The sequence below is a fragment of the Cavia porcellus genome, unplaced genomic scaffold (genome assembly GCF_034190915.1).
Source record: "Cavia porcellus strain 051 isolate PalLab524CR breed Dunkin Hartley unplaced genomic scaffold, mCavPor4.1 scaffold_31, whole genome shotgun sequence".
In the NCBI taxonomy this organism is placed as follows: domain Eukaryota; kingdom Metazoa; phylum Chordata; class Mammalia; order Rodentia; family Caviidae; genus Cavia; species Cavia porcellus.
In genome coordinates, this window is record NW_026947514.1 from 14,965,171 (window position 1) to 14,982,068 (window position 16,898).

Below are 16,898 nucleotides of genomic sequence, written 5' to 3' on the forward strand. Positions count from 1 at the left end.
TTTCTATAGTACAAATTCACTTTGATACTGACATGACAGATACTTTATTATAGCAACACTCAGGGAGCAAGCATTTTTAAATTACTGAAGAGATCTCTTATTTAGTATAAACAGACCACATTTTAATTACCTGCAGAATAGTTGGTTGTTTTCGTTACAGATTCTTGAGCTTCAGATATAGCCTTCAAAATCAGATTCTTATTAGCTTGTTTAGAAGGTGGAAGAGAAGGTCTAAAAAGAGTTTTAAAAGAAATCTTTTACAACGTTTTAAATTTCAGTTCTTTACATACTAACCGGACATTATGCCTTTGCGACAGCCTTCCTATGTTTCAAATACACCAGCTACAGTTTTTAGAAAATGTCAAGTAGATTGGAAGAAACCTTGCTAACCTTTAAAAATAATGAATGTGTATAAGTTTTCCCCCTTCATCAAACTTTGTTTTTAATTCTTCGCAATTCTTTCCAGTGTTGTCATTCTCAATAACGTGCCTCTAAACTCTCCAATGGAAAGCCAGGTGTGGTGGTACACAAGTGCTACCCCAGTACTCAGGAGGCTGAGGCAGGGGGATCATTGAAGGCTAGCCTGCAACATATAGTGAGTACAAGGCCAGCATAAACTGCATAGCAAGACCTATTTGAAAAAAAATTCATTCATTCAACTGAAATGTCTTACATGGGATTACATTAGATGTTTTTCATGACTTCCTTTTTAAGAAATCCAGACAGGGTCAGGGATGCAGCTCAGTTGTAAAGCATTTTCCTAACATGCACAAGGCCCGGGGTTTGATCCCCAGCATGGAGTAAAAGAAAACAAAACCCAGAGGACACCGTCAGGCAGTTATAACCACTGTGTTCAGATACCTCCTCTCAGGTTTTGCTGGCACTGACACGCTGCTAGACACACTTCCTGTGCGGGAGCCATAATCGTCATCTTCCTCCTCCTCTTCTCCATCGTGATTAAATTTTTTTACTTTAACAACTGAACTTACCACAGGTAACTTTCTCTTTCTAAAATTTTCTTCCTGCAATCAGATAAATTTATGTTTACCTAGCTGCAGAAAATAACAAAAATCACACATTTTTCCACTTATTAAAAAAATGACAATTGCATTAAAAACTCACAGAGAACTTACTGGTTTCCTATAAAAATGTAAACACTTGGGCCAGAGATTTAGCTCAATGGCATAAGCACCTTAAAGCTTTACATTCATTTTATAAACAGCTACACACAGCAGTTGAGGAAATAAAACTGAGTCAGGTGTTTTTTACAATAATCTTAAAATTTACCTAATCGTTACCAGCAAGATAAGTTACAGAGAAAGCTATTTCAAATGCTGGAAATCATCACTTTCTGCTTTCTGGTTTTTGGGCTAAGAGCAAGTATAGTATCTGTTCTTACCAAATGCCAGAAGTCAAAGAAACTAAGGAAAGGAAGTAACTTGGTTGCTCACTAGCAACTACCTAACAATCCCCCTCCAAAAATGTAAGGTAAAAATAAAGCTAAGTCAGGGGCTGGGGCTTTAGCTCAGCGGCATAAGCACCTGCCTGGCAAGCAGGTGGTCGTGAGTTCGATCCCCGGTACCGATAAAAAGGAAAAAGACAAAAATAAATAAATAAATAAATAAATAAATAAAGCAAGCAAGCTAAGTCAGACATCTAACATCCCAGAAACTAAGAAAACGAAGTTACTCGGCTACTTACTAGGAATTACCACAGATAATGTAAAATTGACCTAAATCCTCTATCCAAAACTATCAGAGTGACTCTAACTCAAGTGTGAAGAATGCTAACAAGGTAATACAGGTATATCACTATAAAATCTCTAGAAGTCAGCCATGAAAAGCATATTACAGCGGAAAAATAATGTGAAATATGTGTTTAATTACTTCACACATTGTTTAGTATCAAGAATTGCCAAATTTCAGCCTAACAAACAGGGATTTAAAAACATACAAGCTGGGTCTGGTGGAGCACACCTGCAATCCCAGCACTGGGGAGGCTGAAGCAGAGGATCACTGCGTGTTCCAAGGCTAGCCTGGCTCCATGGTGAGTTCAAGGCCAGACTGAACTACTCGACCAAACTGTTTCAAAAACAAACAAAAAAAAATACAAACCTCAATCATCATTTTTTCTGAGTTGTTTCTGAAGAAGGGACTGTAAGTCTCTTCTAAGCTGTTAAGCACTTCCGGCTCACATGTGTGTTCTGTTTCATACACCCGACTGTTCTGCATATCCAGTTGCTTAGCAGCATGAATACTGTTTTGCTGCTGCTGAAATTGCAACCTGTTTAAATGAGCACTACTCTCTGCATTTCGACTTGCAGGTGGTCGATAAATCTCAATAGAAGGGCGAGAAGAACCGTATGTAAGAGTCACTGTAGGTTTTTTCTGAGATAAGGGATTCTCTGGCACAAAATTGAGGTCTTCATCAATGAGATCATCTGGTTCCGGCTTAATATCAATCACATCTTCGGAGGGCGCTGGCTCCCTGAGAGGTTTCACTGTTGACATTAATCGGGTTGCAGCTCCATCATCGTAAGTTTGTCTATTAAAAATAAGAACAGTTCACTGTGATATTAGACCAATTATCTCCAAATCCTCAAAACAAATGCTTGTTTTGAGACTGAGTTTCACTATGTAGTTCAGACTGGTCTTCAACTCAGTATGCAGCCATGGATGGTCTAAAAGTCATGGTGATACTTCTGCTTCAGCCTCCTGAGTGCTGGACTTACCGGCATGCATCACCACGCCCAGCAAAAAATGTTTAATAAAAATTTCAATGAAAAAGTGGCTAGTCCCTTTACCTCAGATTACTTGTTTTCTGCTCCTGTGAACTTGCAGCAACTCTGGAATCTCTCTTTTCGGGTCTAGTGCTAGAAATAGCAAGGGGAGGCACCGTAGCTTCATGCCTTCTCTCATCTCCCCGACTGAAACTGCTCTTGTTCGAAGGCACATTATTGTCAAAGATATTGGTATCAGAAGATTTTAGACTTGAGGGTTCTAGAAGGAAAAACATATGGTCTTTAATCTACTTCTTATTATTTTGAAACTTTTCCTCTCTGATCACCAGTTCAAAAGCAATATATGCTCATTGTGGAAAAGTTTTAAAATATAAACAAAATACCAATTACCTCAAAGGTGTTTTGTTTTTTGCAGTACAGTACTGAGGACTAAACACAGGACCTCACCCATGCTAGACAAACACTCTTACCACGGAGCTGTGTCCCCAGCCCTTTCCGCTCTTTGCGACAGGGTGTCACTACATTGCCCAGGCTGACCTGAAGTCCACAATCCTCCTGCCTAAGCCTCTGGAGTGGATGAGAATACATGTGTGTGCCACCACACCCAGCATCGAAGGCCATTTTTGAGGAAAAGTATAGAGATACACACATATAATGTTATGTAGTGCATGTGTGTTCTCACAGTACTCTACATTATTTTTAATGCCTGAATATTACTCCACACATAGTAATAAAATTATATATTTATTACTATTGGATGTTGAAGTAGTTTTCAAATACAACACTGTGAGACACCCTTAAACCTCAGCAAACATCTATGATTTTTTCCTTGGGATAAACTGCACCGCTTCCACTTACACACACATTGCAATTATCACTGGATAAATTTATTGCTCATGAAGGCCATAAAATTGTGCTCCCATACAAAGTTCAAATGAACACTTTTTTCAGTTTCAGGTGTTTCCAAAACTGTATAAATGACTTTCAAAAGAATCATATGCTATAGCAAATAGGAATTCCAAATGAACTTCAATTTTGTAAATCTTACCAGTTGTAACAGAGCGAAGTTTATCTAATACACCATGAAGCCTAAAAAAAAACAAAACAAATATAAAGCCTCCCTTAAGATTTTATTTCAGCTATCACTCTAAATGACATTTTATCCAGATAAATATTGATATATGGTGGCATTTAATGGATAAATGATGCTAAAATTAGCTTTCTAGTTTCACATTTTAAAAGACTGTATAAATATTACAGAGGTCAATCAAAAATCATTATTTTTCTTCACTATTTTTAACTTCTAGCCAGCGCAAATTAGCGCAAAGGAGCTGCGGGTGCAGCTGAACAGCAGAGCAAGTTCTTAGCATGCAGGTTCTGGGCTCAATCCACAGAACCAAAACAAATAAACAAGGGCAAGGACATCTTCTGACTAGAATCGCAGTCTACAAAAAATGTCACTTTGCTTCCCAAGCACTAAAGACTGAGTACAGCTCACAGTAAAACAAAATTACATAATAATGCCACTGTCGGAGTTGTTTAATAACAATTTATATATTTATTTTGATACCAGGGACTCAACCTGGAGCCTTCAGCACACTAACTATGCATTTTACCACTGAGACCCTGGCCCAGCAATTTATATTTAGTTAACTACTGACATGCTTTGCTGGAAAATCTAATCTAGAGAACTTAAAAAAAAAAAAAAAAGTTAACCTCAAAAGATAGTACACAATTTCACTGGAACTATTATTTTCAAAGTAACTGCTATAATCCAACATACGCCATACCTTCTTAGAGCATATTTTAGCAACTACTTATAAGGCAAATCTGGCCTGCAGTCCTTAAAAGCTCCCCCAAACACCACATTTCCCACTGGACTGTCTCACTAAGAACCCTAGTCACATGCCAACAGCACATACCAACAGACACAACTATTCCAGGGCTTCAAAAAATGCAATCTGCTTGGGGCTAATTTAACATTTAAATTGAGAAAGCCAAGTGCCAAAATAAAGATACTGTCCTTTGCATCAGTACATATTAAGGAACTGAATTTGTAGCAAGGACAAGTTAGTTTAATTTTAGCTTAAATTCAGATTCAGTTAATGGTTGGTTTGTTCAATAAATTTCTCTAAAGTATTCTATCAAGTTGTCTCATACAGTATCTACTAGGTCAATCTCCCATCCAAGACAAGCTGGACTCAAACCCAAGGAAATTTAAAGATTAAACCAAAGGTCAGATCACAAAATATTTATTAAACACAACAACAACAAATTTGCCCTGGTAAAGACTAAAGTACCATGGCTACTTTTGTTTGGTAATCAATGAAATAAACTGTCCTAAGTAGGTTAGGGTTACTAAACTAAAGCCATGTGTGAGGACCTGTATCCTACCAATAACTTACAAACCCAGAGAATTTCATGAAAAATTTCAAGGTGGTTGCACAGAGCTATAAAGTATATAGCTGCCTGCCAGGACAAAAACACTGAGTTTTGAGTTAAGGAAGAGATTAATAAGCATCATCTCTGCTTAGGGTCTATTCATTATCCAAGTCTTTTTACCACTCAAATTAAGGCCTTGTGCTCACTCCACTCGGTTCCAACTTTCACTGTGACTGACTGCTCCCAATCCAAGAGCGCTCATGAATTTTTTCTGCCTCTATCCTCAGCTGTATCATTATCTTCTCCCATTCTCACTCTATCTCAAACCTGCTATCAAGACCTGGCTTTCTTTAATGGATTCTTACAGTTTAATCAATATTGCCAACTAAAGTCCCATGTGATTCAGAGAAGGAAATTCCAAATTTATGAGTAATTTATATTAATAATTCCAAACTTTAAAGATAACTGAAATTTCCATTTATCAAATTAAAGAATGAATTTTAAAAGTGAAACAAGCCAAAAAAATTAAATATAATGCCAAAAAACTTTGCTCCTTTAAGGTAACTTGGAAAATATCAAACAGGAAATTGCATTTAGTTTAAACTACATCTGGTGCCTTGGTGTTTCTAACTGGTTTTGGTTGCAGGAAAGTAGTAAGATGTAATTTACAAAGGAAACAAAGCAATTGAAGCTGACTACATTAGGGTCTGCCAGGGGTCAGGCAGACTGCAAGCATTTTTATGTATTTGCTCCTTTAACCTTCACAATTCTATAAAGCAGGTGATTTACTGTTCCATTTTATGGACAGAGAAATGCAGCAAGATGCAGAGCAGGGATTCAACCTGGCACTAGCTCCAGAGGCTGTGCCCTCATCACTCACAAACTGCCTCTCCATGCTGACCTAACAACTGTCAAGAACTGCCTTCCAGACAAAGCACCTACTCTGCAAACTGCAGTGTGCGGCATAAATAGACACATACCATACGGTGAATCGAATTGTGTTGTTCCCTAGAAACAGGGACAGGTCCTCTGTCATTTGGTCCTGACTTTTCTTGTTGGCCACCATCACCATAATGTAATCAGGAAGTTCTTCATCTATTTAAAAGGAAAAGTATATCAAATCTTTTTTGTTTTCCTTAATATTTGTATTACAGTTGATGTGCATTATAGATGTAGCTTTAAGAATCAGTGTCTCTGCTGAAATTGTATCAGATAATGCTCAGATTTGAATTTTTCCTCTTCATTTCACAAATACTCCAATTACTAGCAGAACAAGAATTAGGGATACATGATGAAATCCTTGGAATGAAATATCTAGAATTACAGGATCAGTTTCAAGAGGGTGTTCATCTCCTTGAAGTACTGTTAATCACATGTATTATCAGAGAAGCTTCTAGAAAAGAATATGAACACTTCCCAAGAATAATAATTGAGTTCTGTTTAGCTTTTATTTATGTTTTAAAAATACTTCTCCAGATTACACATTTATCCTTGGTCAAACCAGATTTCAATTACTCAATGTAATCAACTTGAAGCAACATCAAATAAGCTAAAATCACACAAAACTCTACATAACTTAAAATTTTCAATCTTAAGTAGCAGCTAGAAGTGTTTTGGGCAGAGTGCTTGCCTAGCTTGTGCCTAGCTTGTGACCAGGTTCAGAAAGAGGACCACAAAGAAAAACAAATTCAGTTAAATAATGTCAACTGACTTCACTCACTGTGTTCCCTTCAAGTGGTAACCTTATATGATTACCAGGGTGAGGCCCAGGACCATGAATAAATTCATGAAGGAAAAGCAAAACAAACCCTTAATAAGATTACAGATAGTGTACACCTGTAAACTCAGCTGGTCAGGAGGCTGTGGGAGGAGGATTGTTAAATTCAAGGCCAGTCTGTGCAACTAAGATAGACCATCTCAAATAAAGATGGCTGGAATACAGCTCTGTGATTCAGTGCATACTTAGCATGGGCAAGGGCCTAAGTTCAATTCCTGGCACTGCCAAAATAAAAAAACTACAAGTAATACACAAAACAAATGTATTATCCCTACCACCCCCCAAAAAACCTTAAAACACTCATACTTCCATACAGACATAAAGGTTCATCTAAAGTACTACCAGATACTGTCTCCAAATAACTTTGGATCAAAAATACTGTTCAAAAGACGCACATACACACTGAGAAAGCCTAACACAGGAAAGGAAAACTCAACTATCTCACAGACCCATGTGATACATGAGAAGACACAAAGACAGGCAGCCTGGGGGAGGCGCATTAACCAGCTCTCACTGCTTTCTACCAAGCCTTAGTGAGGCGTGGTATGCACTACACGCCACCCCTAGTAACTCAGGTCAACTAAAACAGTCGGCAACGTTTTGGCAGTCTTTTGGGAATGTTTCCCCTTCATAACATCTATAGTGTACAAAGAAACCATCCTGCTCTCACTATGTATTAGTTTCCATTTTCTAAAATGTTGTATGAGCTCAATGGTTGTCTGGACCTTGGGCTGGGGGCTGGGAAAGATCCAAGGGAGAGACCGAAAGCAGTTTCTGAGAATTTGGGAGGGTCATACATACATTCATTATTTGGTTGGGTTTCTGTTAAATTTTTTAGTTTTGTTTCTCCCATTTTTTGTCTGTCTGTTTTTTTGGCAGTGCTGGGGATCAAACCGAGCGTTTTGTCTATCCTTTATTAACAGACTATATTTCCAAGCTAATATAGCCATTACCTTGATTATAGTGATCGTTTTTTCATTGTATGCGATTTAGGGCTGGAGTTACAGCTCAATGGTAGAGCTCTTGCCTAGCATGCACAAAGCCTTGAGTTTAATCCGTCATTCTCCCCTCCACACACACACAAAAGTACAGCTCAGTATATACAAATTATATCTCAACAAAAGCTTTCAGAAATTCTCAAGTTTGTTTTGTAAGTAAACATACAATGAAACATAAAAACTTAATGAAAAATTAACATGTCATGATAGATTCTTACAGAACTCTAACAGGCTTGTCAAGGTGACATAAAATCAGCGTAGCATACTGGGTGGGGGGGGTAAGGGTTTCTCAAAGTTAATTATAATTTTAATTGCGATCTCACTGAAGCACTCCATTTTAAACACAAATGAGATCTTACTACCTTCTTTAAAAAAGGTTTTTCATCTTTGTGTCCCAGTCAATACTTTGAAAACAAACATCAAATATTTCCTGCATAACTGTTTTCACAACTTTAAAAGGGGTCCAGGGCTCTGTTTAAGGCAAAGAGAGATAGAGAGCTGCAGTATGCTCAGTAGAGAACCACTTGCTTAGTATGCACTTGTCCCAAGGTTCTATCCCCAAACCACAAAAAGGAGATTAGAAATTCACCCTTTTCAGAATGGCGGTGATGTACATACACATAATTAAGTAGCTAATTACAGACATAAACAATACACTCTATTTTATTTCAAATGAGTTGAAGGGTGACCTGTTTACCCTCTCAGTTAATATTTATGAAATGTATTGGGCTATCTGCTGTGTCAGTGGAACACAGAAAACATAAACCTCTGGGCTTAAGAAACTTCTAAGCTGGGGAAGAGCCCAGTGGAAGAGCAAGGAGAGCCCTGGCTTCCATTCCCAGCACCAAAAACAAACAAACATACAATCAGACACAGACACAAGAGAACTCCTGTCAAGCAGCGCTGACAAACAAGCTGAGCAAGCGGTGCTAATGTGTAAACTGGTCAAGTTCTGGGAAAGCACATACTCCAACCCCGTCTTCAGCTCACAAAGTTTCTGTTATGAAGTTAACATAATAAACATTAAGGACTCAAAATGCCTGTTCCTTGACTTAAATCTGCTATTGATGAGCTCTACATAGCCCCATAAAGATTATTTTTGTTTGTAAACAGAATACTACCAAAACTCTCCCTGGCACTGTGTTCAGGAACAAAGGGAAGTAAATGAATATGTTTTCAAAACTTAAAATATGGTCAAAAAATATACTGAATAAACTTTTTAAAATTATAGTAAAACCTATATTGTCATTAATCCCCCTCAAAACATTATCCTGCTCTTTGAATGCAATTTCCCATCATTCTTGCCATTTTCTGTAACACGTCTGGAAGTCCAAGACCGCTTTCTCAAGATGTCATTTTGTCATGCATCAAAAATGCAGTGAATACTGTTGCCATGTGCCCTTCAATGGAAAGGCAGGCTCCTAGAAATGTCACGATGTGACCCATTCACCTGTTCACCAGGTCTGCAGGACAGGACTTCTCCATCTTCCCCAAAGTGAAAATGACCCGGAAAGGTAAAAGGTTTTCAACAGATTCAGGATATCAAGGCAACCACACCATTATGATTAACAAATCCATGAAAGAGAACTTCCTGAACTATTGCAGAAAGTGGCAAGAAGCCAGGTGTGGTGGCACACATTGTAATCCCACCACTCAGGAGGCTGACGCAAGCAGACCACCACGAGTTTGAGACCCGCTGGGCTACATTTTGAGTTTGAGACTAGGCTGGGTTACACAGTGAGTTCAAGGCCAGCCTGAACTACATAGCAAAACCTTGTCTCAAAAAAAAAAAGTGGCAAGGACAACAGGGTAAATGTGCTAAGACTGAAGATGGCTGGGTATTTTGAGAGCAGTTAGTGACTATGTGTCTTTTACTGCAATGTGTTAAGTTAAGCATTCACTGTAGTTTTCAATTACATCTCATACACATCAAAGTAAGTTAGATGAAACTTGCAACCAGTTCTTAACGAGGTCAAAATTCCTGGTTTGCAATTTCTGACTGATGACAAAGCCACAAATTCAAATTTACTGAAAGTTTTAATTGAGACTCAACATGTATTTATGCCTTCATGCGATAGGATTAAGAAAAGTTCTTATTAGGCAGTCTGTGGATTTCTCTTTTTAAGCCAAAACGAACTTTTGGCTCATAGCTGCCATCCATTAAGTTTTGAATAAAAAGAATAAATAAATCCTGATGCAGCCTCATTTTCTCCAAGCTTCAATCTTCTCATCTGTTAAAAGCAGTGATGGCCATCTATTTAGAGCTTCAATGGCAACAAACACCTGGCTGCAGCTCAGGTGCCACTGGTTCACCACCAATGTGTTAGTCTTAGAACAGTCCTCACAAGTAATTTTTGAAACCTGGCTATTGTTAAGGCAGCAACATTCAAACTGGTCTCAGACTCCCTCTCTGGTTTATGTCATCTCTATTGGTAGTTACCATATAAAATCAAAACAGAAAATTTTAACTTAAAAGCATTAATTCATTTTAAAGTAATATTCATGTTAATATTCTTATACATCTTTCTAGTAATGTGGCTTTTTTAAAAAGCGGATGGATTCCTTTCTGTTTCTGGTTTTTTCCTTCCCCCAGTACCAGGGACTGAACCTAGGTCTTTGCACTAACCTACATTCCCACCCACTTCTCACTGTGAGACAGAGTCTCACCAAAGCACTAAGTTGTGCGAGCTTGTGCAGGTGCTTCTTGATCTTTTCTAACATTCCCATTGAAGAATGAGAAGAAAATCCAGTGTCAGACATACAGCTGGAAAGGGAAAGAATGTATACATATATTTGGAGGAGGGGTGCAATACTGGGCATTAAACCTAGGGCCTCTGCACACAGAGCTACATAAAAATAAAAAAAAAATAAAAAAAAAAACTTTGAGACAAGGTCTCACCTAAGTCACTAACTGGCTCAGGCTGGGCTTGAACTTGCATCCTCCTGTCTCAATCTCCCAGAATTACAGGCACACAGTGCTGGCTGGAATAGTAGTATGTAGGACCAAGGATTTAGCTAAGCAGCACCAGTGCCTGCCTGGCAAGCGCAAGGTCATAAGTTCAATCCCTAGTACCAAAAAAAAAAAAAAAAGAAAGAAAGGGCCAGGGGTTTAGCTCAGCAGTGTGCCTGCCTGCAAGCACCAGGTTGTGTGTTCAATCCCCGGTAACAAAAAAAAAGAAAGAAGAAAGAAAAATAGTATGTCAATAATCTGTACAGGTAATATGGATATTCTGTGATAAGACTGTAAAACTCAACAAATGCAAATTTTGTAAATGTTAGCATCAATATGGAATCTAAAACTAAAGCAAGTATCTTCTCGTTTTTACAAGAAAACTTACCCAACTGCCCTCTGGTTTTAATGGCTCTTTTTAACCACACATAACTTTTAGTATTACACATTTGTCACCGGGAAAATACTGGTTCATTAAGCTGGTGAAGCACTGACATATTGACATATTTCATTAGACAACATAAAAATTATATTTATCAACAGCTACATAATTTCACCAGAAATTCTTTCAGTACTTGAAAGCTATCAAGCTTGTAGAGGCAGACATAAATATTCTAAAAGTCTGTTTTTCATCTGCAGGTTCAACAAAGCCTGTCAGTTGTTTTCTTATGTCTGTCAAGTACCCAAGTACATAAGCAGTTTATCAGTTCTTAGAAATTAAAAATGATACTTTGTGAAAAAGATGGCTTAGTTCTCAACTCAACCATACCAATGCCTTTCCTTAAAATAATCATCTTTGAGCCAGGTGTGGTGATACATGCCTGCAATCCCAGCACTCGGGAGGCTAAGGCAGGAGCATTGCTGTTAGTGCCAGACCAGCCCAGATTACAATGTGAGTTCAAAGCCAGTCTGAACTATAGTGAAACCCTGTACCAAAAGGACAAAAAAGGGGGAAAAAAACACCCAAGATACTAAATCACTGGTACTTTATTCCCTCAGAAACAGTATTAAAAAAAAGTAATGAAAAGCCAAGGTTTAAAAAATATTTTTACTGCTCCACCAATGATACTCTTCGTTTAAATATTTATTTTTTGATGGTGCTAGCGATTGAACCCAGGTCCTCATTACTGCTAAGCTACTATTACATCACTAAGCTATATCCTCAGCCCTTTCCATGTTTGAGACAGTTTCAAACTTTCAAATCCTCCTGCCTCAGTCTCCTGAGCACCTGGGATTAAAGGTATATATTATCACACCCAGCTCACCAATGACATTCATAAGTGAAATGGGCTTTTCTTAACTCAGGTGTGATGCATTCCTGTCATCCTAGCAATATGGAAGGTGAAGGCAGGAAGATCAAAAACTTGAGACCAGCGCGGACAACTTAGCAAGACCCTCCCTCAAAATAAAATATTTAAAATAAACACCAAAGAAACGTGATTTTTTAAAAATCTGCAAGGGGCAAGTGACTTAAAATATAATCTGTAGTAGTCTGCAGTGACTATTTTGATTCTTGATAAATTACTAACTCTGTTGCACAGCCCAAATTCAAACACAAAGATAATGACTAGTATTTTCTTAGTACTGTATTAACATGGAAACAGTTTTGACTTTAGAATTCCTTAGAGTCTCTCACACTTTGGGGACAGTTCTCCTAAGTGGTAGATACTTTGTTTTGCAGTAATGAGGAATGAACCTACAGCCTTAAGATAACCAAGTAAGAATATCCACTACTGAACTACATCCTCAGCCCTTGAGACAGTCTAGCTAAATTTCCCAGCCTAGACTCAATCATAACCCTTTGACGAAGCAGGGAAACCCTCACTTTCCTGACAATACAATTGGGAATATTACCACTTACCTTTCAGGGTTCTCCTGGGGATTATCATGAGTTAATTGTGTGCATACACACACAATAGTTAGGCACAGTGCCTAGTCCACAATAAAAACGGTAAGAAAACAGAAGAGAAAAAAGCCCTTCCCACTATTGCAAAGAAGAAAATACATCAACAGTTTCAAAATAAAACTCACTGAGCCATTACAAAGGCAAATGCTACAAAGTAACGCTCAAGACACAAGTAAAAACAAAACAACGACTAAACAAACTAATCAGGGACAATCATATTTAAAGGCAGTAGGGTAAAAGATAGTACACTGTGCAGAAAGATGGGAAAAGTGCAATCATTAAAATTAGCTTGCAAACTAAATTCTACTAGGCGAACTACAACAATAAAACTTACCCACGTAAGCTCCTAATTCTTGCAGTTTCCCTTTAATGGCACTCTGAGGGGGGTAAAAAAAGCAAACGTGATCAATAGGACAGGGCGCTAGGACCCCGAGGCCGAGCGCAGCGCGCAGGCGACCGAGACGTGCGCCGCCTCCTGCAGCTCCAGCCCCGAGGACGGGGTGGGGGGTCGGGACCCGCCGGCGAGCGAGGGCGGAGGGCGGCCCGCTGCGCCGCGGCGGGGCTGTCCCGCCCGCAAGCTCCCCACGGCCACTTCCTCCGCCGCTGCCCCACCGCCCGCCGCGCTCGGCGAGGCCGCTCCAGCGCCAGGCCCAAGGCAGCCTGGACTAGGAAACGCCACAGGCCGGGCCCACCAGCCCCGTTACTCCTGGCAACCGCCCGCCCCGGCCCAGCGTCATGTCCCCGCTCGGCGCCGGCCGACGCGGGCCTCACCCGGATCTTGCGGCTGATCTCGGTGCCGATCTCCATGGCTCTGCGGCGGCCAGCGGGCTCCGCACTGCGCAGCGTCTCGCTTACCTGGAGCCCACCCCGGGCTCCCGCTCAGCAGCCACCGCCGCTCCGCCTCCGGTCGCGCGCACTGCGTGTCTCCGCCCCTGCCGGCCCAGAGTCCCAGTGCAAGCCGACGTGCGTACGCATGCGCATGAACACCCGCATGCGCGCTCCTGAAGCCGCGCAGCCCTTGCTCTGGCGCCCTCTGCTGGCGTCCCCGAGGACCGCGGCGTACGCTGGGCGTGACTTCACCTGTGGACGCTTGAGAAACTCAGTTTGCTTTCCCAAACCTCCACTTCCTCGTCTTGCTCTCCTTTGCATAATAAAGATGAATTACATGTGTAGCAGAAAGATTTCGAGCTTTGATGTGATACCTGAGTTCAAATGCAGCTTTCGCGTACTGCTAGAATGGCATCGCTCCAGATGCTTCTGTCAAAGCCTCAGTTTTCTTTCCTGGGAAGGAGTGCCTGCCAGAGGTTACGCTTGGTAGCAAAATGGAATATCCTGGGCAACCGAACCCATTCGGTGCAGTCCTTGCTTTGACTCTGCGAACACCCTGGCTTTCCTGTTTCTCCTTCCTTCTTCCAGCACACTGTGGCCTTTCCCGCTCACCAGGCCTCATCTTCCCGCTACTTTCTGAATTCCCTCTTTGGGCGACTTTTGATTTTTCAGGCCTTCGGTTGCTGCTTCTAGGCTGATGATGGCTGAATTTCCCATCTGCCTTTGTAAAAGACAGATTAGTTCGCTTGTAAGTAGTTGATAAGGGACTAGACCTAAAATCCACTGGTTAGAAAGAAAATAGCATATTCACCCAATTAGGAGCCAATCCAAAACATACACTAGTTAAGCTTAGAAATGTAAAAGCAAACACAAGAAAAAAAGAATGCAGATAACTCTCAAGGAAAAAGCTTCTTAAGTAAAATATGCTAAGTCAGTTAACAACTCCTCCCTCCTTTTGGGCTAGCCTTGGAGAAGCTTGGAAATACAGAGTAACTGGTTCTCTTTAAAGTCACTTTCCCTTAAGCTGGCCAGCTGATTAATCGATTTTTTAATAAATTTTATACAGCCTAAATCACAGTTGGTTATTCTACACCCACAGAACCACCTAGGCTAGGGGATCACTAGATAAAAAGCCACCTATTCTCTGCTTGTTATGTAGAACCTAGACAAAGGAAACACCCTAGAAACTCACTCAGGACCCCTCCAACATGTTCACCTGCAGCTATTTTTCTTCTTAAATTTCCAATGGATGCATCCCCTTTAACCTCTTTCCTGTCCACAATTTCATTCTTCCACCACGTGAGACAAGGGCCCAGTTAATTCATGAGACAAGGGCCCAGTTAATGAAATGAGAGCTGTTTCATCTCAGCTTCCCACCTGAACCCTGCTGTCACATTCTAAGTGGCCGCATCCACTTTATTTTTTCCCTATTAAGCACTTCACAATTAAAGTCTTCATCATCATCATCTCCTCTTCCTGCTCATGTTAGCTTTTCCTCCTGATTTTTCTTTTCCTGTCCATAGCAGTTCACTTCTCCCTGTTTTCATCACAAACCCTGAGAACCAGGACAGGCATAAAGAAAGGGCTCCCTCCTTCCCCACATCCCCCTATATCCTCAGTGGTTCCTTTCTGTTAGTCATCCATGGCTTCATAACGAATGAACAAAACTTAGCAGCTTAGAACACAGACATTTCTCATCTGATGGCTTCCAGGGGTTAGCAATCTGAGCACATCTTTACTGGGTAGTTATTTGGCTCAGGACTGTAATTACCTGCACCAAACAGGTTGTGTTCTCATCTGAAAAATTCCTTTTCAAGCTCACTTAAATGTTCAGCAACCTGTGGTCAGGATACCCAAGATGCCTGGGCTCAGGCTTTTGTCTACATTTTACACTTGCCAGTGAGTCAGCATATGTTGTGCAATTTGTGCATACACAATGAACATGTAAACAAATAGTCTATGCATCTTTGTGATTTTTCTCATTGCTGAGACAAAATACCTGACACCTGTAAGTTAAAAAAGGAAAGGTTTGTTTTTTTATCACAGTTTCTAGAGATTTCAACCCATTATTACCTGGTTCCAGGACAGGACAGCATAGGGAAAGTTGGGGGACAGGCAGAGAAAGTTAAAGGGTCTCAGTGAGGTTGCTGGCAAATAAGGAGTTAAACTCTGCATGAGACAGAGAGAAGCTAAGAAAACAGAGAGAGCTGATGAGACTGGCCAGGCTCACTTCATGCCAAGACACAGCTCCATCCTCCCTCCATCCTCAGTGAAGCACAAGGAAAGCAAAGTCAGGGAGAGAGAGGACTGTCACAAAAATCTCAGTATACGAATTACACACTAACACCGAAACACACATCCACACATGTAAATACATGTATATTTTATTATTATCACAATATTAATACACTAAAATACACGTGGAGCAGCGCCTACCTGGTGAGTATGAGTGAGGTCCTGAGTTTGATTTCTGGTACCAGAAATAAATAAATTAAAGGCACACGTATCCTTTCTAGTAATTCCGCTTTGAATGTAACTCTGCTATAAATATCACAAGATAAGCACCTGGGCAACACAAAGAGACCAAAAGAGGGCTTCCAAAAATGCACAGGCAGGTAATGGTAGGGGCAATAGCCAAATCAAGGGTCTTAGAGCTCAAAATAGCCAATGAAGTGATATCAACTCTCAAGGAGGATAGTCTTCTTCTTGCCACATAACAAAAGAAACTTAGAACAAAGACTCCCTAGTGCCAGCTCTGGGTTCCCCACCTTACTCCAACAAAGTAGCTATCTATCTATTTATTTTCTCCCTTGTTCCCAATAAAATGATTTTGCTTCCTCATTTCCCTCCTCTCCCCAATAAAATGATTTTGTTTCTTCTTCTAAACTCGTATCTCTAATTCTTTTATTGATATAGTTTTTTTTTCTTTTTTACAGACCCTAGATAAAAATCTACCCTTTTGAGACATAACAGTAACATAGTGGAGGGCCATCACAGAGGAGAAATAGTCCATGGTGTGGCAGGCAGAAGGCAGGAAGCAGCAAGAAGCAAGTCTGCTCCCTTCTCTGCCCCTTTATATTCCACCCAAGCCAGAAGCTTATTCATTGTTACTGCCCATGCCCAATGTGTGTCTTCCCATTGTCTACACACAGAACTACCCTCATTCTAATCAATCAGTGGATCAATTTACTACCACACATTTTAATGCCATTATCACAAACCCTAGATCCAGCCAGTTCCAAAAAAGCCCCACCTATAAGCACATGAGGCTTTGGGGGGACATTTAGGTATAATCATAACACTGTTTCATTAAAAAT

The 16,898-nt window shown here is 40.2% G+C and overlaps 1 protein-coding gene across 9 annotated transcripts in view; it reads right to left on the reverse strand.

Moving 5' to 3' along the window:
• The window catches only part of Zc3h14 (zinc finger CCCH-type containing 14), a 48,031-nt gene extending 34,321 nt beyond the window's left edge, over positions 1-13,710 (reverse strand). For 8 of the 9 annotated variants that reach the window (XM_063240936.1, XM_063240935.1, XM_063240933.1 and 5 more), the window contains exons 1-8: positions 13,525-13,710; positions 13,088-13,130; positions 6,103-6,217; positions 3,789-3,829; positions 2,804-2,999; positions 2,115-2,544; positions 862-1,022; positions 131-231 (exon numbers count right to left, since the gene is read on the reverse strand). In XM_063240936.1, coding sequence (XP_063097006.1) covers positions 131-231; positions 862-1,022; positions 2,115-2,544; positions 2,804-2,999; positions 3,789-3,829; positions 6,103-6,217; positions 13,088-13,130; positions 13,525-13,560 — 1,123 coding nt within the window. In that variant the 5' untranslated portion in view covers positions 13,561-13,710. The remainder of the gene's footprint in view (positions 1-130; positions 232-861; positions 1,023-2,114; positions 2,545-2,803; positions 3,000-3,788; positions 3,830-6,102; positions 6,218-13,087; positions 13,131-13,524) is intronic. The other variant, XM_063240934.1, reaches the window with a different exon arrangement.
• Positions 13,711-16,898: the final 3,188 nt, after the last annotated feature.